The 23210-nt window shown below is 37.8% G+C and overlaps 3 protein-coding genes across 7 annotated transcripts; 1 reads left to right on the top strand and 2 right to left on the bottom strand.

Annotated features, from left to right (window-relative positions):
- The first annotated feature begins 620 nt into the window (after window positions 1-620).
- Window positions 621-3017, top strand: LOC110917368 (probable pectinesterase 68). The gene is made up of 5 exons (XM_022161940.2): window positions 621-907; window positions 1050-1239; window positions 1608-1814; window positions 2395-2633; window positions 2740-3017. Exons 1-5 carry the CDS (start codon window positions 669-671, stop codon window positions 2894-2896), a joined length of 1032 nt encoding a protein of 343 aa, XP_022017632.1. The 5' UTR covers window positions 621-668; the 3' UTR covers window positions 2897-3017.
- A 1131-nt stretch (window positions 3018-4148) lies between these two features.
- On the bottom strand, window positions 4149-8874 carry LOC110917367 (trithorax group protein osa). 2 transcript variants are annotated; one of them, XM_022161939.2, is made up of 3 exons: window positions 8452-8581; window positions 6661-6798; window positions 4149-5282 (listed from the first exon to the last, which is right to left on the bottom strand). In XM_022161939.2, the coding sequence occupies exons 2-3, from the start codon at window positions 6739-6741 to the stop codon at window positions 4344-4346; spliced, it is 1020 nt and encodes a 339-aa protein (XP_022017631.1). In that variant the 5' UTR covers window positions 6742-6798; window positions 8452-8581; the 3' UTR covers window positions 4149-4343. The 2 variants fall into 2 exon arrangements, with proteins under 2 accessions (XP_022017631.1, XP_022017630.1); XM_022161938.2 differs by lacking the exon at window positions 6661-6798 and having other exon boundaries at window positions 8452-8874.
- A 5859-nt stretch (window positions 8875-14733) lies between these two features.
- LOC110915825 (protein transport protein SEC16B homolog) lies at window positions 14734-22089 on the bottom strand. 4 transcript variants are annotated; one of them, XM_035985922.1, is made up of 14 exons: window positions 21920-22089; window positions 20124-21792; window positions 19357-19656; window positions 18538-18663; window positions 18311-18433; window positions 17869-18042; window positions 17657-17788; window positions 17445-17579; window positions 17229-17356; window positions 16772-16880; window positions 16343-16660; window positions 16088-16228; window positions 15584-15873; window positions 14734-15429 (listed from the first exon to the last, which is right to left on the bottom strand). In XM_035985922.1, exons 2-14 carry the CDS (start codon window positions 21765-21767, stop codon window positions 14976-14978), a joined length of 4074 nt encoding a protein of 1357 aa, XP_035841815.1. In that variant the 5' UTR covers window positions 21768-21792; window positions 21920-22089; the 3' UTR covers window positions 14734-14975. The 4 variants fall into 4 exon arrangements, with proteins under 4 accessions (XP_035841815.1, XP_035841816.1, XP_035841817.1 ...); XM_035985923.1 differs by having other exon boundaries at window positions 14734-14880; window positions 14967-15429; window positions 20124-22061; XM_035985924.1 differs by having other exon boundaries at window positions 20124-20401; window positions 20522-22061.
- Between the last annotated feature and the right edge of the window lie 1121 nt (window positions 22090-23210).

Raw genomic sequence — 23210 nt, 5'->3', positions numbered from 1 at the left:
CTTAATTTTCTATTATGTAGACACGTAGGAGTGGCAAATGTAGTTAAATCCGTCACTCGTAACTAAATGAGTAAATCCGAAATATAACATATTTAGGAAATGTACTGAGGTGTGTATGCAGGTATAGTCGTACTTGACCGGATAAGTGATTAGGTGATACACATTAAACATATATACCTGTAAAAATATTTTTTTTCTTGGTTAGTAGTGTAATTTATTGATACACTAATTTTGGGTTTGGGGTTTTGTATTTCTTTTTTTTTTTCTTTTGAGTAGTAAGACTATAGAAAAATTAAAATAGTAAGAAATGCGTTTGAGATATAACTAAATAATTTTTAACAAATTAACATATATACCCAATACCCGGCCGATATAAAACACAATGAGAGATAACTATAGGAATACAAACTACATTGGCATGCATAGAGTAGAGCCACCGTAACACACATTGTGAACATCCATCCAAACTACAAGAGACGCCAAAATAACCTCAATAGCAATAGATGACCGTTGCAAATCATAAACCGTTTTTTAATCCACTACTCTACGTACAACACCAACTCCACATTGTACAACACATAACTCTTAGCTATATATATATACAAGTACACAACCACACTTAATAAGTAACTTATATAACAACCTCAGCTCAACCTTTCTTTAATTTAATGGCTGCCTCCTGCTGCATTCTGTACTTGCTCTTCCTCTTCCTCTTCTTCTTCACTGCCACATCAACAAATTCAACCTCTAAACCTACCCATAAGTGGATAGGACCCTGCGGCCACCGCAATATCACCGTCGACGTTAACGGCCACGGTGACTACACCACGGTTCAGGCCGCCGTCGACTCCATTTCGGCCAATAACCGGAAGAATATCCTCATCCGTATCTCCGCCGGTACTTACAAGTACGTATTATGATAAATTTACAAAGCTTTATTGTATAAGGTGCATTATGACGACGATAGTACAGTTTTAAATATATTATGGGTTCTGAAAGAAAGAAAGAAACGATTGTGTAATGATTTGTTGGTTTTGAAATTTGTGCAGAGAAAAGGTGGTGGTTCCGGGAAATAAACCGTACATTACATTTCAAGGGGAGGGAAAGGAGAAGACGGTGATAGAATGGCATGACCGAGCATGTGACCGTGGGGCGAATGGGCAGCAGCTGCGTACTTATCAGACAGCTTCGGTCATCGTCTACGCTAACTATTTCTCTGCCCGTAATATTAGCTTCAAGGTACAGCTAACAAGTTGCAAACTCATAACTTGTATGTACATATATTTTTTTTACTATTAGATTAGATTAGATTAAGGTTTGCTATTCAGAAGGGGGTGGCGGCGTAACTTGTTGCTCGCCTACCTGACATTAGTCTGTAAACGTATTGAGTTTGTTTAATATATAAAAACCCCCGGTTAGTAATGATTAATCTATAACGGTTTTGAAAAAAAAAAAATTAAGGTACAACTAACAAGTTGCAAATTGATAACTTCTATGTATATACTGTTTAACCTGTGACTTTGACTTAGTGACCTATGTGGATTCAAATCTTTCCAAACATAAAAAAAAAAAATGTTGTTTAAGTTAATTATCGGGTAGTGGTGCAGAATACAGCGCCGGCTCCAATGCCTGGAATGCAAGGGTGGCAAGCTGCGGCGTTTCGGATATCCGGAGACAAAGCGTACTTCTTGGGATGTGGGTTTTACGGGGCGCAGGATACTTTATGCGACGACGCTGGTCGCCATTATTTCAAGGAGTGTTATATCCAGGGTTCCATAGACTTCATCTTCGGCAATGGTCGTTCCATGTACAAAGTGAGCAAGCATTTCATAAAATTATAATTTCATTTCCTTTTCTTTCCTTTCCCGCTATGTATATGTTTTTCAAAAGTAGTAGGAGTAGGACACCCATTTTGTTGTATTACTCAAAATTGGTCCCAGTTTTTTTTCGTATTTAACATATACATATAGAACCGCGCAATAAAAAAGATTTATCACAGGTGACACTGTCACGACACAAATTTTGTAGTTTTGAGTTTAATTAAACGGTTTGGGTTGAATCCGCAGACAAGTTTAGCCAAAAGGGTGATGTTCGTGTCAACCGGGTTCCACCCTTTAGCTTATTTATTTACTTCTTTTTTTAATTGTGTTTATGAGTATTTGATATTTTTATGGCAAATTTTTCAAGTTTAAAAACAGATTAACATATTTTAAACTAAAAAAAAATACTAAAATAATATGTAAGAATAAAATTTTAAAGCATTAATATATCAAAATCCTGTAAACACGATCGTTGTAAATTCATATTATAAAGCCAAAAGTAAATTCGGGTAAGTCTATATCTGCACCAAAACATAACCCAATTTTCTCTCTGTATTAATTAACTCAACGATAGAATTGCGAGCTACATTCTATAGCAAAGCGATTCGGGTCGATAGCAGCACACGATAGAAGAACACCAGACGACAAGAGCGGGTTCGCATTTGTGGGATGTAGAGTGACCGGTAGCGGACCAGTGTACGTTGGTCGAGCCATGGGTCAGTACTCACGGATCGTGTATTCGTACACCTACTTTGATGACGTGGTTGCACGTGGTGGATGGGACGACTGGGACCACGCCAGCAACAAAAGCAAGTAAGGTTCCTGTTACTATGAAAATGACAAAAACTATAAATATGGTACAGAATCAAAATTTACCGTTTTAGAAGTATTATTCATGCGATGTCGTTTTTGGTGGCAGGACTGCATTTTTTGGTGTGTATAGATGTTGGGGCCCAGGGGCTGCAGCAGTCCGTGGAGTGTCGTGGGCCCGAGAGCTAAATTACGATTCTGCCCATAAGTTTCTTGCTAAGAGTTTTGTCAATGGACGACATTGGATTGCCCCTTGTGATGCTTAGATTTTAATTCTTTATTTTTTAGGTATATAATTAATTCTTCTTGTTCCATTTTTAAGAATTCGTTTGTGTATACCGTAGGAATATTCTTTTTATGGTTTACAATTCAATATTTTTTTTAGCATCTGAATTATTTTATGTATCTATGCTTACTTATAGACATTATTTATCATATCAATAGCAACAATGTTTTTAAAAAATGTATGCCATAAGACTGATTTGTAACCAAGACCGAGCGGGAAAATGAAAAGGCTACTGTCGTCATTCCTGCTCGAGATCAATGAACAGTTTCTTAATAAAGAGGGACTCAGGCTAATTTATGTTTATACCTCTTGAAAGAAGAAGAGAATTTGATCGCGCTATAAGAGACGGTGATGGTGAAGGTTGTTGTGGCCCTCCCCCACCATTTCTTCGGTTAATGTTCTCGAAGACCTTTTTAATCAGTTGGTGTTACGCAGTCCTTTCTAGAGCCTAACTGAGACCTAGGATATGGTTCATCTTGCCCCACAGACGATCGCCAAAAGATAACTAGGATTGAATGCCCTTTAAGTGCTCATACTGGTCATGTTTGTCCAAAAACGATTGCGAAGAAAAATGATAAAAAAAAGAGTAAACATAAGCTATAAGGGGTGTGACAATATCACATTATGATGGCGCTGAGCGTCGCATATGAGGTTACCTTACGTTTCTAGCCATGATGCCTTAATGTAAACAATATAGTGAGCTGGCACTTTATACACATATGTCGTCTAATGTTGCTACATCTATCCATGTAATTGGTACCAATGGTAGGTTACAATGCTTTGAACGTCGGTCTTCTAGCCCGCTCATTCATTTGCTGATTTGTACATTTCATAGACTCGCCGTAAGCGAGATGGGAGGATCCCCTATGACCAAAGGGCTTGTAGCCTAGCCCAGAGACCCGAGTTATTACCGACAGTATATGCTCACCCAAATGCTTATTACTATTGTCATGACATTTCATACTCACTGACTGGACACCAAGTGCGCCAAATATTATTCGCTAGTCTCATGGTGTCCCGAAAACTTATGTCTGAAACTACAGCGTCCAGACGTTTGGCCCAAGGCTATGGTGCTCCAGGCGTGTGTAGCCTCAGAGCTAGGTTGCTAGTATGGGACTGCCCATTCAACTAACAAGAAATCCCTCAAATAATTCACATAATCCATAATATTTTTCCACGAGTCTCGAGGAGAGTTCAATAAGAGTCTAAATAATGCTAGTGGGATATGAACAGAAAGTAAAAGATAAATTTTTCTTTTTGCATTTTTAAGGCATGTCATGAGAAACAAATAATTCAGAAGCCTAAAAACAAGAGCTGATTAAATAAATCCCACTTTTGCAATTTAAGTCTTTAAGAATTTTGATTTTCGAACTAAAAGACTTGTAACCTTCAACTTCATAGCACCTACTTCCAATGCCAGCATATGTTTATCCAGTTAATACAGCATTTTGGGTGGCGAATTCCAGAGGTGCATCAGCGAGTTGCGGGTTCGGGTTCTGGGCTTGAACGGGAGGTGGTATATAAGCCTCAGGTGGAGCCGGATATGAGGTTGATGCACCATAATAGGCTGGTTGAGGAGCTAATGTCTGTGAAAGAGGGTTAGGAGGGTAAAGGGCCTGGACCGCTGTCGGTCCATACATGGCTTGGTGGCCTTCAAACCTTTTGAGCTTAGACAAGTGTTTTTTACCAGCAGCATGGCGGTCAAAGACTTCCTGCGTATCACACTTTATATTACACAAATCACAAACCAATGGGATTACCGCTTTCCGAGTTCGTGGGCCTGTGGGCCTCATACGTTTAGCGCCACCACGGGTTCCACGAACCCTGCCTTTCATCTTGCGTTTCATCCTGGGTTTCTTTTCTTGATTGTCATTTTCCTCTGTCTCTGCTTTGTTATTATCATCCCCAGCGTCCGTTTGCTTTTCGGTTTCAGGTTTGGGTTCGGGTTCCCCTTCCGGTTTGTTGGTTTCCACACCAGGATTGTTATCTGAATCGGGTTTTGCGTCTCTTTCTGTCTGGACAACAGGTTGGTGAGCAGCCTTCCTATCTTGCAACTTTCGAAGGTTTCTTTTGTGGCGTTTCCCGTTATTGTGCTGCTCAAGGACTTCACCGGTGGTGCAGTCAACCTTGCACACTTCACACCGTGCAGTTTGGACAGGTGGTTGTGCTGAAGATTCAGGATGAGAAGATGGTGCACCATGCCTGCCCCTCTTACCCCTTCCACGATCACGGCCACGACCTCTTCCATTAAAGGGTGGACCCGATACACCAGTATGCGGGGGCCGAAAACCAGTGTTTCCACGACCACCGCCTCTAAAAGGACCTCCACCCCGGCTACCACCACCCCTGTAGGGATTGTGACCAACCTGCAATAGAGTTAAGGTTAAATAAAAACAAACAAATGAAAGTGTTCAAGAAGCAATGCAATAAAAAAGTCTTCGTAATCAGATACAAGCTCAACCTAGAAAGGTAAATATTAAATGCAAATTACTTGCTTTAACTTACAGAAGCAACTTAATCATTCAAAACAATCTAAGGGGATCAAAGAAAAGATTAAGTGTCGGGTATTCATCTAGAGAAAGCCAAATTCATGAATCACAGGTTCAGCATATGTCGGATATTAAAAAAACTGTCTTAACATATAAACTATTTTTAATTAAAAAAAGGAACATGTCTTCCTAAAGTTAAAACACTGATATTGTAAATTTCATGGAATCAACAAGGTCCATTATAGTTATGGAGCAAGTTGATAGTGTGTCAAAAATTCCACCACATATTGAGAGGTTGTAATTGCACAAGATGTTTCATAAAATTCACTGTACGTGCTTCCTGTACCAATTTCTACATTCGTATACTTATCATGTGAGTGAAAGTACAAATTGTAGATTTGTCGCATATTTAGCGAAATTATCCTACCCTGTCATATATCTGAAAAAAATATATGCAATCTGCTACCAAAAGAACAACACAGATAAGCCAAACGGCCCAAACTAGCTACTAACGCAAAATCGTTACTTATGAGAATTGCGAGTTTTCATCCCTTGATACTGTAACTAGATCACTGATCACCTAAATATGAGTCAGCTCCTGCCACTGTACTAATTTCAGTATCAAGAAAATCTCTCCTGTCAGACAGATAAATATTAGAGGTGACAAATTCAAACTACTGATGAATGAATTGATATGGGTTTGGTTTATCTCCAAAGGAATAACTGAGTCAGATAAAAAAAAAAGCTTATTAGAAGACAGATCAAATGGGTCAAACAGGTTGAAAGACCCAAAGAAGGGTATGCTTAGACCCTCCTTTAATCATTTCATTTCAAAAATAGTAGTGTTATAGCATATGTAACCATTCATAAACAATGGACAAAATATGTTTTTGGGTCAACCTGATCCCAGCCTGTTTCAACTTTCAACCCGTAATTGAAATCAAACTGTTTAACGCAGAACCCTTTTTGACCCATTAACTTAACTGCCCATCTTGCCACCTCTAATAAACGAGACACATATCAAACTCCAACATCTTCCAATTGAAGCATGAAGGTCTTCATCATCAAACCCTAGTAGTTACAAAACATCACATAGGCTTTGAGAACCACAAATGACCAGCTTGAGCAATGTTTTCATAACTGAAAACACGTCTCAATGTGCGTTGTCCATCCGTCAGATTCTCACGCAGTGCTAACCTACTTGATGTTTTGGAACACCAGCTTCCTCTTTGATAATATCACATATGTATGTTACCTTTATTTCTCTTCCTCCAAAAGGGACTAAAAAGTGCAAGTGACGAACCAACATGTTTTTCCACATCCTCAAATGCATCATTTGTGTTGGGGATCAATGAGCAGCATGAAACCTTAAAACTTGCTCGCTAACAATAACCTGAACAGTTAGGCAAGTCCAAAGAGAATAAAGACACATTCAATTTGTTTTTACAATCATCTCTTGAAATCCACAACCAAAAACAAGCAATGATGCTTGTTGGTTGAAGTCCGGAAACCCTATAGCATTAGTTTTGCCACCATGCAGTTAGCGATGATAGTAACTCTAATGCTAGTTTAATATCTGGGTCTGTACATGTGAAATGAAGGACTTCAGTCCACGTCAAATGATGACTTCCTATCCCAAAAAGCCAGTTAGTTTGAGCCACAACCAGCCAAAGATAAGAAAGAAGAAGCGTCACTGAATAAAGCGTAACTAGGGAAGCACCTATACATGAGTTAGAGGTGTTTGGATGTGCGTGCGTGTCGAAAGTGATTATGTAATATTATAAATAATCAGATGAGCCAAAAAAATCCCTTCATCTGATAATGATTAAAATCTGCTGCAATAATCAGATAGATAAAACCAAAATACAAATCCAGACGCTTCCTTAGTGCCCTTATTAGGTACTACATGAGCATGATGTGAGCTCAATTCACATTTAGTCCATTTTTACTTATGCCACAGTCAATTTCTTTTAACTATTGACTGTGACAACTACCCTTGTATGTCCCTCCATAGTTTTAAAAAACGGCTGAGGCGTGCGCCTCAAGGCGCGCCTTGAGGCGAAACGCCCAAAAAACGATTATGAGGCGTGCCTCAGGGGGGTTATGTTGTACGTGCGCCTCAGAGGGGCTGAGGCGCTAAAAAGGCTGCACCTCAGGGGTTTTTGATACTTGTTTTTGATGTTTTTGAATTTTTGAGTCAATTTCAAGCAATTTATGTCTTTTTATGTGTGTTTTTGATCATTTTGATGAAATTTGATGATGAATATAGTTAGTATTATTATTTTTATAAGATATACAATTTATATATATTTTTTTAATTCCGCCCCATGCTTACGCCTCGGTTCGCCTCGAGGCTTACGCCTCGTGAGGCGAAGGGAAAACGCCTCAAAACTTGTTTCCGTTCTTTTAAACCTTGTGTCCCTCATTCCTTTTTTCTATATTATCTTCACTACAGCCCTTTTATGACGCCAGCGACAAAGATATTTATTATTTAATTGGTTAATCAACAAAGAACTGCACAGATAGATTCAAAGAGAATGTACAACTTGATTCAAACTTTTATAATGAAGCGTCATATAAGCACTTGGATAGAAAATACTAGGCTTTCAGACATGATCTCATAGTGCAAGAAACATATTATATCCAAACAAACACATATACAAATTACGTTAAACATCCTTAAACAAGTGTCATCAATATCATAAACACTTGATAGATGCATTTCATTTACCAGTAAAAATTCCCCTGCAACAAAAAGTAATAACACAACTTCTTCAATAGACCCAACAAAATCAACACTTGTATAACATCACAATTCACAGGTAAACGAACCTACTTTGTCCATGCTCTATAGCCATGCATCAAAAAGAATCCCATATTACATAAAACTCATTCACAAATCCAACAATGACCCACCTAACTATAGCTTTTCATCTAACTAACTATCCGCCCATTATTCGGGCTATTATCTCCCTTCCTAAGCTCCTAATCCATGTTCCAAACAAGGAGATAATAATAAGAAGAAGAAGAAGAAGAAATAACATACCGGAGGACGAAAATGCCCCTGATCATAATGTCCTCCACCAGCAAAGTGAGTCAGCTGAGACAAGGCTGCCACTGCCGCAGCGGCAGTAGCCGGATTAATACCCGGAGGGCCATGGTAGCCCAAATTCGGAACATACGGATCCTGAAAGTGGTAATAGGAAGGGTCGTATTGTTGTTGTTGTTGAGGTGGATTGTAATAATAGGAGGGTTGATGAACCTGATACGGATCGTAGGGAGGTGGTGGATGGTGTTGTTGTTGTTGCGCTTGGTGTTCTTGAAATTGTTTCTGGACTTTTTCCAGTTCTTGGCGTTGGGAATCGGGGAGTTTTGAGAGATCCATTGGTTGAAAGTGGAATTAGGGTTTTCAATTGGGGATTATCAGGATATGAAGAAGAACAAATCCATTGCGTTTGTTATTTAGGGTACAAATACAAAGGTAATTAGACCATGTGTAGTGGTTGTGACACCCTCAAAATTCACACGCGGAGTACCACCGCTTGGAGGCGTGACATGACCAGGATCAAGCCATCAATCATATTGAACATAGCATAATGTAAATAAGATAGTTCGTAAAACCCAATCCAATACAATTGATGTTCTAAACCAACCATAGTATCAATAGCGGAAGCGTAATAATGAGAATCCAAAGTATGTAAAAGTAAACCCAAAGTAATGTTAAGTTTGATTGTTTAAACGTTTTAACATGGCATCCACGATCCATGCTCCACAACGACCTGCTCCTTCCTAGTGCAAGCTCCATAAGTACCTAAGGTCCTGCAAGGCATGCAGTAGAGAGTCAACAACTAGTTGAGCGAGTTCACAGTGTAAAGTTCAGTAATAGCAAGTTGTAATAGTACGTGTATCAGTATGTTCGATCGTTATTCCTGTATTAGTTCGTATCGCGGCCTCCCAGGCAGGTATGCGAAGATTAGGGGAAATTTCCCAAGTATTCTAGACTAGGTTTATTTGTATCGCGGCCTCCTAAGCAGGTATGCGAAGATTAGTAAATTTAGTTCGCGGCCTTCCTAAGGCAGGTGTGCGAAGTCAGTCATAATATCGCGGCCAACCCTTGGCAGGTGTGCGAAGATCAGTTCAATAAGTGTTACTAGTCTAGTCATATCTTATCGTTAGGTTCTATCATCTGAGTATACACAATAATTCATCAAATCCCATTCCCACCCGGGAACCCCATGCCTTGGCTGTGTGAACTCACCTTGGGTTTGCTCGGTATGCTAAGTATGTGCTCGAAGTAAATCAACCACGTCCTAAATACGTACGTATGCATAATCAGTTTATATCCAAGTTGTTCACCTATAGGTATAATCATAGAAGTACTAGCATGTAACCATTATCACATAAGTCATGTATATCACCTAACAGCAGTTAAATATCTCAGTTAACTTCTAACAGAGTTAAGTCAGGTTACTGTGCAAATATTCGAGTTGGCGAAACACATGTTGACGAAACACATTCTGTTTCGTCAACTACCCTCGGCGAAACAAGGTTCTATTTCGTCAAACCCCCTTGGCGAATCAAATCCAGTTTCGTCAAGACAGTCCTCGACGAAACACACTTCCATTTCGTCAAACATTCTATTTCGTCAAGGCATCAGTTACGTCAACATGTCAGTTACAAAAATCATGCAGTCGATTATGGAAACCCTAATCATTCTAGCAGCCGCCTAGAACACCATCAAGAACAATCATCATACTATCATTATCAAATCAACGTACAACTATCGTAACCCAGAAATCATAATCAACAAAGTTTAACAACATTAAACCGACATGAGCATCGTTAGTTCTAGATCTACCCATCACGTAATCGCATCAATCCGATCAGTTTATTGATATCCCTAAATCAACACCATATTTCACATTGCATACCGAAAACAAGATCACAACATTCATAATCAACCCTAGTTCATCCTAACGGTTAACAATAAATCATACAATTCATGCATTCACAGATCATCATGATATTCATCAACAATACGTAGACCAATAAACATTAGCAATGACTAACCGGAGGATTAAACGATTAATACAGACGGAACGGGTGAATTCTCGGATAACAGGGGCTGCCGACGTGCACAGGAAAGCTTCTAGGGTTTCAGTTTTGTCAAAGTTGTGAAACAGAAGGTCGTTTCACGTTTTAAACACATACAGACGGTTTGGGCCCGTAATGGGCTTGGCGAATCAATGGGCCGGCGAATCACATTGTGTTTCGTCGAGAATGGGTTGACGAAACAGGCTTCTGTTTCGTTGAGTGGTCCTTGGCGAATCACAACTCTGATTCGTCGAGATGGTTTGATGGTGAATCTAGTTCTGTTTCGTCGGGCACTATGTGGTTTAATCAGTTTACGTCTAAGCGTTTCATAATAATTCTCACATTATGACAGTAATCACATGTATGCACAATACAATACGTTTCATTAACACATAACATGTACAGTTACAAGTCAACAAGTCAACTATCAAACAGTCAAAGTCAGCGTGTATTTAATGCGAAAGTGAAAGTCGAAAGTTCGAGTTGTCACATTATCCCCAACTTAAAAGAAATTTCGTCCCGAAATTTGGTACGTACTTACTGAGGAAGCTGGATAGATTGCATCGTTCACTGGTTTTCCTGGGGTGTCACAGTGGTGAAGAATTATAATGCCCTCACTATGGGGCATTATCCGACACGTGTCATCCCAATCAGTATGGGGCATTATAGCAAAAGTGGTGTAGTGGGCATAATGCCTAATAATGCCCCTTCCAATTATTAAAAAAAAAAATTATTCAAAAAGATGAAAAGTCATCCACTAATCTATGCTCCTATTGGTCAGTCAAAGTTTATGCTTGTTTGTTTGGGCGTTTCAAAGAAAACGCCGGATGACTTTTTTTTCAAAAATTTTATAAAGTAACGCCCCATGTAATGGTGGGGTAGGCGTTATTGGGCGTTTTTTTTGAAATTTTTTTAAAGAAAACGCCCCACTACACATGGTCTTACTACTTGGTGGGTTAATAATAATATTGACTATAATCCATTGATTTTTTTTTAGCAAAATCAGGTATTAACGGTCTAATTTGTTACAATATTAAGTACTAAGGCCAAACCTTGTTAACTTTTTTGTTAAGTCTTACTAAAATAACTAAAAGTAACAGTTTCTATTTTATTTATATTTTTTTATAAAATTAAATGGGTTTAAAGCTTATTATTTATAAACTTTTTAAAGTTTATTATTTATAAACTTTGAGTTTATAAATAATATGCTAGTAGAATAAACATTTTAACTCAAGGGTTGTTTGACAACTTCTGAATAGTTAAATGTTGAATCAGTAAGAGGACTGAATCAATAAAGAGCTAGTATAATGTTTAACCGTTCAAAGACAAATGTCTGATAAATTCATATTATAGGTCTTAACCATTCAGGCTCAGTATAATGTTTAACCATTCAGAGGCAAATGTCTGAATCATTCAGACATCTACTCATGAACCAAACAATCTAAACAATCTGAACCATTAAGAGCTAAATAAACAGCCCCTTAATCTAACTAATAAACCAAGTTAAGATTTATAAAAATAACTAAAACAAATTTCTGATCTAGGAATATAACATTTCTATAAATCTATAATCTATAATCTATAAATTCTAATAAAACAAAATAATCTTTGTCCACATGTCATGTTCTTACCCATGTGGCTGACACGTGGCATTTTATTGTTTCCCCAATTTTCCCTTTGAGCGGCAAACTGAATTCCCCCTCTTTCCCTTCATTATCAATCATTTGTCTTTCTCTCTTCAATCAAAATCTTATTTCCTTAAAACCAAATCACGCCCTCAGCTTCTTATTCACTAACCCTAATTCTCTATACTGCATCTATGGCGTCAAAAAAATTCTACTATTTATCGGCAGGTGATTTGGATACAGGGTTTTCTTTTTACATCGATCAAAAAACCCTAGACTTCTACCTTTCTTCTTCAATACATTGCAGCAGAGATTTCTCATAAACCCTAATCTCCTTAACGCTTTCTTGATTTCGCCCCATCTTTCTCATTGAATCCTCTACAATCCTTTGGTTCAACCATAAGGTAATCTTGATTTGTGTTTCTAAATCCACTTGGATCGAAGAATAATTGGAAGGTGTTTCTGTTGGATATAATGTTCAATTGTCCGATTAAAATTCGAGGTTGCCGTCAACCCAAAGAGTTACACTTTGGACAACGAACAACTAACGGTGTTTTAGTTGTTAATAATCGGATCACGAAATAATAAGCGTAATGGAAGAAATGGGTAATTATTTAGAATAATTACGGAGAGCCGGATTAATATTATAATTAATTTAAATTATAATTAATTATTAGATAATTAGAAGAAAATAGATAATTGTTATAATTATGCGATAATTATGTGAAGTTGTGATTAGATTACAATTCTAATCTTGGTTTTAAAAGTTAAAAGATATAATTACTTTTAGAATATAATTGGCATATAACTCTCTTTTGAAAGAGATATACGGGACTTTCAAAAGAAACAAGAAGTAGAAGTTTGCGTGCTTTTATAAATGTTCATATAATCTCTTCTCCACTTTCGTCACCCGCCACTACCGCCACCATCCGTCGGCCACCACCACCATCCTCCGCGGCCACCTCCCGCTACCGTCGACCACCATCACCCATTGTCGTCGACGCCACCACCATCGCCGCCACCCGCAACTACCGACAACCGCCACCCTCTGCCGACCACCACCACCATCCTCCACGGCCACCACCCGCTACCGTCGACCACCACCACCCACCGTCGTCGCCACCACCAATCGCCGCCACCTTCCACCGCAGACCCCGACCATCGCCGCCGCCACCGCCACCGCTAACAACCGTCACCCACCGACCACCGCCACCCACCACCGCTACCACCGACCACCGCCACCCATCGCTGCCACCGCCACTAACCGCCACCGATCACCACCCCCACCCATCGCCAATTTAATTCATTTCTCTTTTCTTACCTACCAAACAACACAAGATAATGATTTATTCCTTTAGTGCATGGTAACCAAACAAGACTATGGAATGTAATGATCCATTTCATTCCTTTGTCCATTCCATTGTCTCGTCCATTATATTCACTCATCTATGGAATGTAATGATCCTATTTCCTTAAAACCAAATCACGCCCTCAGCTTCTTATTCACTAACCCTAATTACAACAAAATACCTAGTAAAGGACACCGTCTGTCAACATTCGTTAAAAGGATACCGCCTGAAAAGTGGTATAAAGATGAAGGACAAAACTTGTAATTTTTCCTATATTTAACCATCATACAACTCACGTATTATAGTATCCCGGCCCAAATGCATTATCATCATCGGTTGCCTTATCTTTTTTATTTTTGCGAACTTTCCTATCTCAACTAACTTATGGTTATCAGATTTAAGCAAATTTTGAGCTAAATTGTTATGCTTTTTGTCATAATCTGTCTAATCTTAATTTTTCAGTTAGTCATATACTCAAATTAAAGTAGCAGTTTTTCTCTTAATATATTTGTAGCTAATTTGTTTTTTTCAAATTAGGATTTAAGATATTGTGAATTATGAACTTATGAGTCTGTGATTTTGTAGCTTTGAAACTTAGAAAGTCATCGGGACTTTTTCTTTTTTTTTTTTTGTTCTATTTTTTTTGAAAGGCTATCTACTTAATAAAATGTTTTGGATTTATCCCTGAAGAAAAAAAAAAAAAAAAAAAAAAAAACAAACAAACAAAACAAAACAAAACACTTGTCTGTTAAAAATGAACATCTATTAATATGATTCTTGAATCCGCCACTTGAGCCATAAGCTATATCTGGTTGATTCATTTACTATCTGGTCCAAAACCAGATACTTTTTTTTTTTTTACATTTAACCGAACATCATTTAGACAAGAAGCTAGACTTAAAATACTGGTCCAAAAGTTTGTCTTAGCCTTGGTTATGCATTGCATAGGGTCATCAAATATATAAACCAGTTTCAAGTAGATAATTGCAAGAACCACATAAACACTTGTACATATTGCTTTAATTGTAATACATATGATCATTAATTAAGTAGATATAATACCGTCCCTCTCACACACTAAATTTTCTTACACTATATACAAATTTGTCAAGCCTCGGCTTAAAACTGGTTTCGTATTCCCTAACATGAACAAAATGACACAATTATTATAAAAAAAAAAAGATGCTTGAATTAAAATATGATATTATTTGTACATTACATTCCATTTAAACTATAAAATGGCATATGTCATCAAGCATAAAACACATAATAAAATGCAAGTTTATACTTCAAATATATATAACTTAAAAAAAAATAAAAATTACAGGCACTATCTCATCTATTTTACCAAAACACTACTTCACTTTAAAACGAACTGTACACTGGAAGCTCTTTCTTCTGCTATTTCTGCAGAACCATCACTCTAGAATTTAACAAAACCTATCTCTCCAACAAGTATACATATATAAGAATATAAGAGAGGGGAAACCTACTCGTTTGCTTTACAGTTCAACTTCTTGGAGATCATCATTCGATGGGTGTGTAAAACCCATCTTGTTTGGCATAAACATGTGCTGTTGCTCATTGTTGATATCAGGAACCGAAAAATCTTGATCCGCGCTTCCACTCCACGACGATGTTCTTCGTGATGTGAAATGGTTGTTGACTGATGATGTGGATGTTAATGATGATGATGATAATGATGATCCCCCTTTCGACATATCATTCATTGATGCAAATTTTTGCGTGTTCATTGCCGATTGGCCTGTTATAGCTGAAACCAAGGGAGGAGTTTGGTTATCAGGGGGATTATCAGCTGGCTGTTCAGGCAGTGCAGGGACGGCTGTCGGAACAAAGAAGTTTGGGTTCGGGTTGGGATGTTTAATGTTAGGGACAGAAGGTGATTGAAATAAGCTGGTCTGGTTTCCACCACCTTTGTTGAAAGTATCAACATACCTGTAAAAAGCATGTAAAAAATGTCACAGGGTAAGTGTCGGAATTTGGATTTTGGTATTAATATCTTACAAATTACAATCAGTGATATGATGATGCTCAGTTTTAACCTTAAATACCAAAAGATGTCATTTTGTCTATTAATAATCAAACTTACCTTGCTCGAACCCCCGTTCTTGCACGTGCAGAAAACTGGTTTGTGGTGGGTGGAATCAGTGGGATTCCTGAAGTATGACTAGCAGGTGCTGGGGTTGCAAACTCAGAGCTAGTAGATTCGGTTGATAAAGCGGACCTAAGGCTATAATCTGGTGATCCATTCTGGAAAGCTGTCGTCATTGTAGGTGGTGGAGCAAGGACCGCTTCCTCTGCTGGCGGATCAACCCCTTCTTCCACCCATCTCTTAAGGTTCTCATCATAATAGAATTTATTAGTGTCCCCCAACTTTGCCTGCAAACATCAATGTAAACAAGATGTATGGTGGTTATAAATGGGTCTATTAGTAATAAATAATAATATGGTTTGTAATCATATATAGACCATTCTTTATTCATAGTATTCCAAAAGTGAAAACTTTGTTTGCTGGTTGGCCCAACCCGTTTTGACTTGTTACCCAACAGGCACGGCCCGCCCAGTTTCTACCTCTATTTAGGATAAGTTGTACCTGTTTGTCCTGGCGAGGCGGTAGAATCCTACCCACCGTCTTTTCAAAAAGCATGGCCCCCAAACCGAAGCCGCGACGCCCTGAAATCTTCCCAGATGCTTTACTTTGTGAATCCGCAGAGTTTTCCTTCAACGTTTCATCCTGATCCAACATCGAAGTCCCATATGACCAGTAGAGTTATTTCATTTTCAACAATGTATGTCAAATAATCAGAATCAAAAAACCAGCTATAAGAAAAAATAAATTTATGACCACCTGCATGGGAGAACGACCAAAAGCAGGTTCTGAAGCACTGCGGTTATGCATCATATTTCTGTTGTTTCCGTCTGCCTGATAGATGGGCTCCATAGACGCAGATGGCACTAAAGATGACACTGCCATTGCTGATTGACTAGATAAAACCCTAGGACCCATCTGCGTTTGTTGATGGTGGTCATGTTGGGCACCACCACCAGATGTTGATGGAACAGGCGGCGGTAGGCCGCCAACAACACGATGTGCAGTGTTATCAATAAGGTTGAGCAATTTACCAACTATTTTACCAGGAGCCACTAAGTTTGCATAAAACCCCCCCTGCAAAATAGGAAGACAAAATATATGAGCAATATAGTTTTTGTTTATTTATTTAAGGTTAGAGGGAGATTTAACAAAAAAAAAAAAAAAAAAAAAAAAAAAAAGCAGTACCTGTTGGTGAGTTTTTATCCTTTCTTCTAAGGATATGACCAGTTGTCTCCAGATTTCTACCTCAGGGATTCGCCCGGTTTTTAACGATTTTGTAATGGCTTGACAGTACCTGATTAAAGATGTGATATCATTTTCAGGGAGGAAAACACACAAAGAAGCACGCAGATTACAGAACTACATTGTTCTAAAAACAGTATCATAATTTCTTTTAAATAACATGAATATGATGAAGGGCATTGTAAACATTAGAATAAATGTTAAGCAACTTTTGACTCATTAACGCCTTTCAGCCTGTTTGACCAGTTTCATTCTTTTAGCTTTTTTTTTAATTTATCCTGTCCGGCCCATTATTAATCAAATACAACCCAAATTGACATGTCTCCTTGTATATGGACTGAAAGTGCCACACTGCCACCTCTAGAAGCAAGAAAATAAAAAGAGGGAAAAATATACATACTTTAAAGAGTCTGACAATCTTCCAACTTCAGCCAACATGTGTGCATAAATAAGTTTATAAGGTTGAAATGGAAGCAAGGTGAACTGAGAGTTTCCAAGTATCTTTGAATATTCATATACCTCTGTTCTCTGTTTGCATCCAAAATTACAAGGTTTTATTATTTTAATGAACTGGTTGTTGTGTCTTTGATTTTAGTAAGAGGAGATGAGGTGAGACCTGAATAGCCTCAGGGGAGACATATGTACGGGGATGTGTCCAGTGATCTGCACCAATGAGACACAGTCTAGCACTGTCTGAATATGCTTCAAAGTTTGCTTCTGCAACTAAGTAGCAGATGTGGGCTGCAATTATCTGGATCATATTTACAAAGTTACGAACCAAAATCAAAGATTAAAATCATGAAAGCTGATACATTCATGCGTACTTACATTACTCCTTTCCTTACATAAACAATCTCCAAGATGAAGAAGCACTAATTCATCATCTTTCGTTCTGTTAGCAGTGATCACTGCCAAATTATCCTCCCAGTCATCAAGCATACCATTAGCACCAAGTTGACCCTAACGCAAAGAAATAAACAAGACTAGATCAAGAAAAACATACTAAATGAACCAATTACCTAAACAAATGAACCAATTACCTGTATAGACTGTTGTTGGGATATATTTACAGCACCAGGGATTGCACCATCTGTTGTAGCATTGGCTGCAAATACATCCGCTGGTTGACCAGCAATAAGCAGACATAACGTCCGCAGCGGGGATCCTGGTACTAACTGACCAAGAGCCATTTTCTTAATCGTATCCACATAAAACTGCAATAAAAGTCGCACAAAGAAAGAAAATTAGAATTTGATGGCAAAATAATTCAAGACAACATAGTTTCTCTCAAGGAAGTCAATCAAACCGAAAGGACCAAGGGGTTGATCCAAGGAAAAATCAGGGAGTCAATAAAGTCAGATAATTGGTCAAAATGGGTCAAAACACTTATATCATACTACATATTAGTATGGAGTTTTTTAGTTTTCTTACCCTATATATATATATATATATATAGAGAGAGAGAGAGAGAGGGAGAGAGACCTGATCACCAAGTTGTGCTGCAAGAACTAGTGCTGGCCCCCACAAATGGCCCTCTTGTGCACAAAGAAGAGCCTCTTTCTTTCTACCAGAAACAAGCAGAGTTTGAACTTCAGCAGCAGTTTCCTATATATTAACACACACATTATCCATATCCATTTTAATAAAAAGCAATTTCATTATGAGCAGAACAATTAAATTCATTTCTAGTATGGGGACAAATAAAATACCTGAACTTGTACTTCTGAAGGTACATGTTGCAAGCAATGGGCAAAAGCACCATAATTGTTGTATTCTGCACTGCTCTTCACGGATGCAAACAGTCTAGCAACAGCTAGTTCTGGAGCATCATTTTCCTGATTGAAGAACAAAAAACGATACATAAATAAATTAACACTGGTAACAGATAATTTGTTGACTCATTTATGTAGAATGTAGTAAAGCAATGTCATCATCTAAAAAATATGTAATCTAACTCAAGGCAATCTGATCACTATAGACAGAAGTGGTTGAAAATTGCTCACAATATAGTTTTAAACTTTTAATGCACCCTCAATCATGTTATTCGAAAACTTCAAATACTGTTGAAAAAAATATATATTTTGGTAATCATATTGAAAAGAACAAAAAAATTTAGACACAAGTAATTCAACCAGACCTGTTCCAAAAATACTCATTTTGACCAGTTACCAAACCTCCTGACCAGCTCAACTTTCCACCTTTAAAACTAGATAACGAAAACTATAAAACTAGCTACAACCTAAGCAGGCTATCGAGAAGTGCTACATGGAAACGTATGAGCAAGTATATAAAAGAGAAAACCATTAGTGGATGGATATTAAACAGGTTCAAGGAACTCATAGATGAGAAAAAAAGACTACTAAACCTATGACAAAACATATGACTTTTACACAAGTAGCATTTCAGTCAGCCCTAAACAACTGCACTCAGCATACTTCAAAATCTGCTACAATGCCATATAGCCACTATGATTGCAGCTAGAAAATCTGATTAATCAACAAACAGAAAAAACATGTTTTATCAATTACCTTTAAGCTAGTGTCTGACCCCAATGGAGACCTCAATTTGCCATAATGCTGTAAGGCTAATTTCAGCAAGGAAAGGAGCAATCTTAGAGCTTCACCTTTGCTATAATCAGCTTCGGAAGTTTGAGAGTGTGTAATTCTATCATCAACCCATTTGTTCAACTCTTTACTCCCAGCATTTCCACCAGAAAGTGGACCGGGAAACGATCGCTGACAGAGATTGTGAAAATAGTCATTTACATCTGCTCCTCCAGTAACAACTTCTGCCAAGTTAAGAACAGAAATTGATCCTGAATTTGAGTCCTTCAATGAGAAACACGCAAATATGTGAATAAAGATTTAAAAGATAAGGAAAATATAGGTGGGTCGAAACAAAAATACTAGAGATCAATTGCCAGATCAATGTGACAACAGGTCAAAAAGGATAAATTTTATACGCGTCGGATTGGTTGACCAAAACACGTTCGCCATTATTTCTACTCTATTTTAGATAATTGTTTCTACTCTATTTTAGATAACAATTTCTATTCTATTTTAGATCCTAATAATCGACGATAGATCCATGAAGTGGGATCCCCACACATGAATACAAATGGTCCATTGGGAACAATAATTTCCAGGTACATTTGGAACTTTTTTATTACCCATTTACCCGTTAGTGGTAAAATGTAGCCCAAGTCGACCCATTCATATGTAAATGGATCAAAATAATTGTAACCTCTAAAATATACTGGCATATGATTGACAAGAATGATGATTTATGGGCTAACCTGTCCTCCATAGGATGCATTTGTGAGAGTGGTACTATCTTTCATCACAATCAGTTTCCCACCAAAACCAAAAGTAACCAACGCATGAGGAGGGCGACCAGCAGATGACCTTCCTGTAGCAGAACCATAAGATACTTGGTGACCACTCTGAAACGGTTGCTGCATATAGCTTAACTGGTTCTGGTATTCATACGCCTTTTGGACATTCATGGTCTCACTTTGCTCCAAAGGCTGACTGAAAGACTGACTATAAGGAACAGTGGATTGAGACCCAGAAACTGCAGGGAAACCATTATTAACCTGGGTGATGGTGGCGTTGGAAGCTGTTCCCGCATAATCGTAAAATTTATCTTGATTAACATGGTTATCTACATGGAAATTACTGCCATAGTGATTACCTATTTGTTGGTTATTTCTAAAGTCTTCCACTGGGGCACTGTTGGCAACATTATTAGGTTGCCACATAGTTGAACTCTGTCGTCCAGCATTGCTAAAAGAATCATTCCAGTTATAAGCTTGTTCCTGCCCACTATATGTTTTCTGTTCATTTTCATAATAAGTATTACTTGAACCATACCCATTCTGGTTGACGGCCTCCTGAGCTACAGCAGTTGACTGCGAATTATAATCATCCAACGATCGCCATTCTTGGACATTCATATCATAGTACCAACCAGGGTATTGGGGATCAAAAACCATATGAGAAGGATACACTTTGTTGTTGGCTTCTGAACCCTGATTCCAGTTTGATAAACTCTGACCAGACTGAGAAACAGAATCCCAACTTGTAATACTTTCCGTTGTGCCCTTCTCTGCTACAGCTCCCACAACAGATTGGGCAGACTGCTGCAAGTAAGAAACCTCTGTATTCTGATAAGTGATGTTCCAATCAGAAGCAGAGACTGTGTTATTTGCCCCTTCTGCATATGATGATGTCGCATCCAGTTGATACCACTGTCCAGTATTTGCATCATGCCTCCATCCAGGATAAAGATTCTCCCCGTATTGACTACTATTAGGATGTTGACCATGTTCCCCCGTGGTGGCATTAGCATATGCCTGATCGGATTGAAGTTGATGCGAGTAAGTATTAGCATCCTCAGCATGCAACGAATTACTTACTACACCGTTGGATTCACTAGTAATGAAACTATCCTCAATTGAAGCATTTCCAAATTCATCAAAGAAACCAGGGTCTGCTCCAAATATGTTATCCTCCAGAGGATCAGAACCGAAAGCACTCCATTGCACCTCTTTAACACCAGCAGTACCTCCAGATCCATGAATCTGATCCCCACTTGCTGTAGAATCCAACTGGACTGTACCATTATCGGGTGCTTCAGTAACACTCTCTGCTGTGAATGAACTTGGTTCTACATGCGTAACATCAGATACTTCTTCTTTAAAATCCTTATTACTAGTTGTCGAACTATCTTCTTCCCCCAAACCTTCAGCTCCAGTTGCGACGCTCAAATTAGCAAAAGCTTTAGCATCATCAGAATCATTATCATCAACAATATTATTGATCTCCTCTTTTGCAGATAATGCAGCAGCAGGTTTATAATCATCATCATCATCATCTACTAATTTATCAAAAAAGTCTTCATCGGTATCCTCCACCATAAACGGAGGATTTGAAGCCATCTATAAACTTACCTACCTACCAACCCTAGAATAATAATACAAAATTCAAGCTGAGGCAAAATTCAAGCTAATTACGGTACAGATCCGAAACATGAAGTCGTGGGAAATAACGGAGGATATACAAATTAGTTGGAAGCTTCCAGCAGGCTTACCTGAAGATGATCGATTACTCAAAAGCAGCACTTAACTTGAGGATCAAGACGAGAATTTGAAGGAATTTGGATACAGGGAGAGAGAGAGAAGCCCTTGATTTGGCGTCGGATGACTCAACAACCCACCACACCATGGATTTTACGAGAATAGTCCTTCAAATTAGTTGTATACTCCACATGATTAGTCCAATTTTACTATTTTTGAGTTTCTCATAAGGAAGGTATTTTGTTGTTATGGATTTTTACATATTTGCCCCTCCTAAGTTGCATTATTACGTATTTCCTCATACCATAAAATCAATTACATATTTCCCATTTTTTTAGAAATTACCCAATTACCCTCCTCATAACCCAACTGCCTAATAACCCATCTGCCAAAAAACCCTACACAACAGCATCATGTTTCTTCTTCTTCATCGACGTCTCTTCTTCTTCCCACCAAAACTGACGCACATCGTATAATCACTAGATATATTCTTGGTTGTTTATGTAATCGTATCTGTTCATCTTCTTAAAAAAATCACGACACACTGCCATTTGATACTAGTCTTGTATAATCCCATCTGTTTATGTAATCGCATCTGTACATCTTCTTCTTCAAAAAAAAAAAAATATCGCCTCTGTCCAGCAAAGTATGATTTTTGTTATGTTAAAGAAGAAACACCAATAGTTTAGTCATACAGATTACACAAAAACTTAATCTTTTTAAGGTTTTTAAGATCGAAGCACACTGTTAAGATGATGTTTGCATTTTTACTTTGCTATAATTCTTCTTTTTCTTCTTTTTGGTTCTTAGAGTTGAGTGTTTCTTTGCTCTGAATTAGGGTTTTATGTTAGATTTGAGCATAATTTGACAGCTTGAAGTTGTTCATAATAATCAAACTGTGTTTTTTTCTCTATGTTTTACATTCCCTATAATTAATCAGACTCTATAATTAATCTACATTTATTAGTATCATAAAAAAGTGGCATTACAACAGTGGTAACTTTGAGTGCCGATCCAGTAGTGAATGGATTCTAAGAGAAGGCAGCTCAAATAACATGTTTTTTTTTCTTTTCTTTTAATCATTAGGTGATTTATATGACGGATGATATTATGGAAGATATAGAAAATAACTCATTTATGTTTTTTGAACGGAATTTATGGTTTTATTATGAGTATTATGGTTTCGTGTATTTTTTTGTTTGACAAGAGTAACAAGTAGAAGAATTTGGGTGATACTATATAAATTGGGTAAATATCTAATTGATTTTACATATTAGAATTAGAAGGGGAATTATGTAAATATTC

Source organism: Helianthus annuus, chromosome 16, assembly GCF_002127325.2.
Source record: "Helianthus annuus cultivar XRQ/B chromosome 16, HanXRQr2.0-SUNRISE, whole genome shotgun sequence".
NCBI lineage: Eukaryota > Viridiplantae > Streptophyta > Magnoliopsida > Asterales > Asteraceae > Helianthus > Helianthus annuus.
This window is presented reverse-complemented; position numbering and strand designations above follow the sequence as displayed.

Bases quoted from the DNA above. Each gene is read 5' to 3' on its own strand.
- LOC110917368 (XM_022161940.2), top strand. From the start codon at position 669: ATGGCTGCCTCCTGCTGCATTCTGTACTTGCTCTTCCTCTTCCTCTTC. The intron at 1,240-1,607 runs GTACAGCTAACA...GTAGTGGTGCAG, and splicing joins CCCGTAATATTAGCTTCAAG to AATACAGCGCCGGCTCCAAT. The intron at 1,815-2,394 runs GTGAGCAAGCAT...ACTCAACGATAG, and splicing joins ATGGTCGTTCCATGTACAAA to AATTGCGAGCTACATTCTAT.
- LOC110917367 (XM_022161938.2), bottom strand. From the start codon at position 8,790: ATGGATCTCTCAAAACTCCCCGATTCCCAACGCCAAGAACTGGAAAAA. The intron at 5,283-8,451 runs GTATGTTATTTC...ACTCTATTGCAG, and splicing joins AGGGGCATTTTCGTCCTCCG to GTTGGTCACAATCCCTACAG.
- LOC110915825 (XM_035985922.1), bottom strand. From the start codon at position 21,767: ATGGCTTCAAATCCTCCGTTTATGGTGGAGGATACCGATGAAGACTTT. The intron at 18,043-18,310 runs GTCTCTCTCCCT...CTTTTATTGCAG, and splicing joins CAGCACAACTTGGTGATCAG to TTTTATGTGGATACGATTAA. The intron at 17,789-17,868 runs GTAATTGGTTCA...TCTTTGCGTTAG, and splicing joins CCCAACAACAGTCTATACAG to GGTCAACTTGGTGCTAATGG.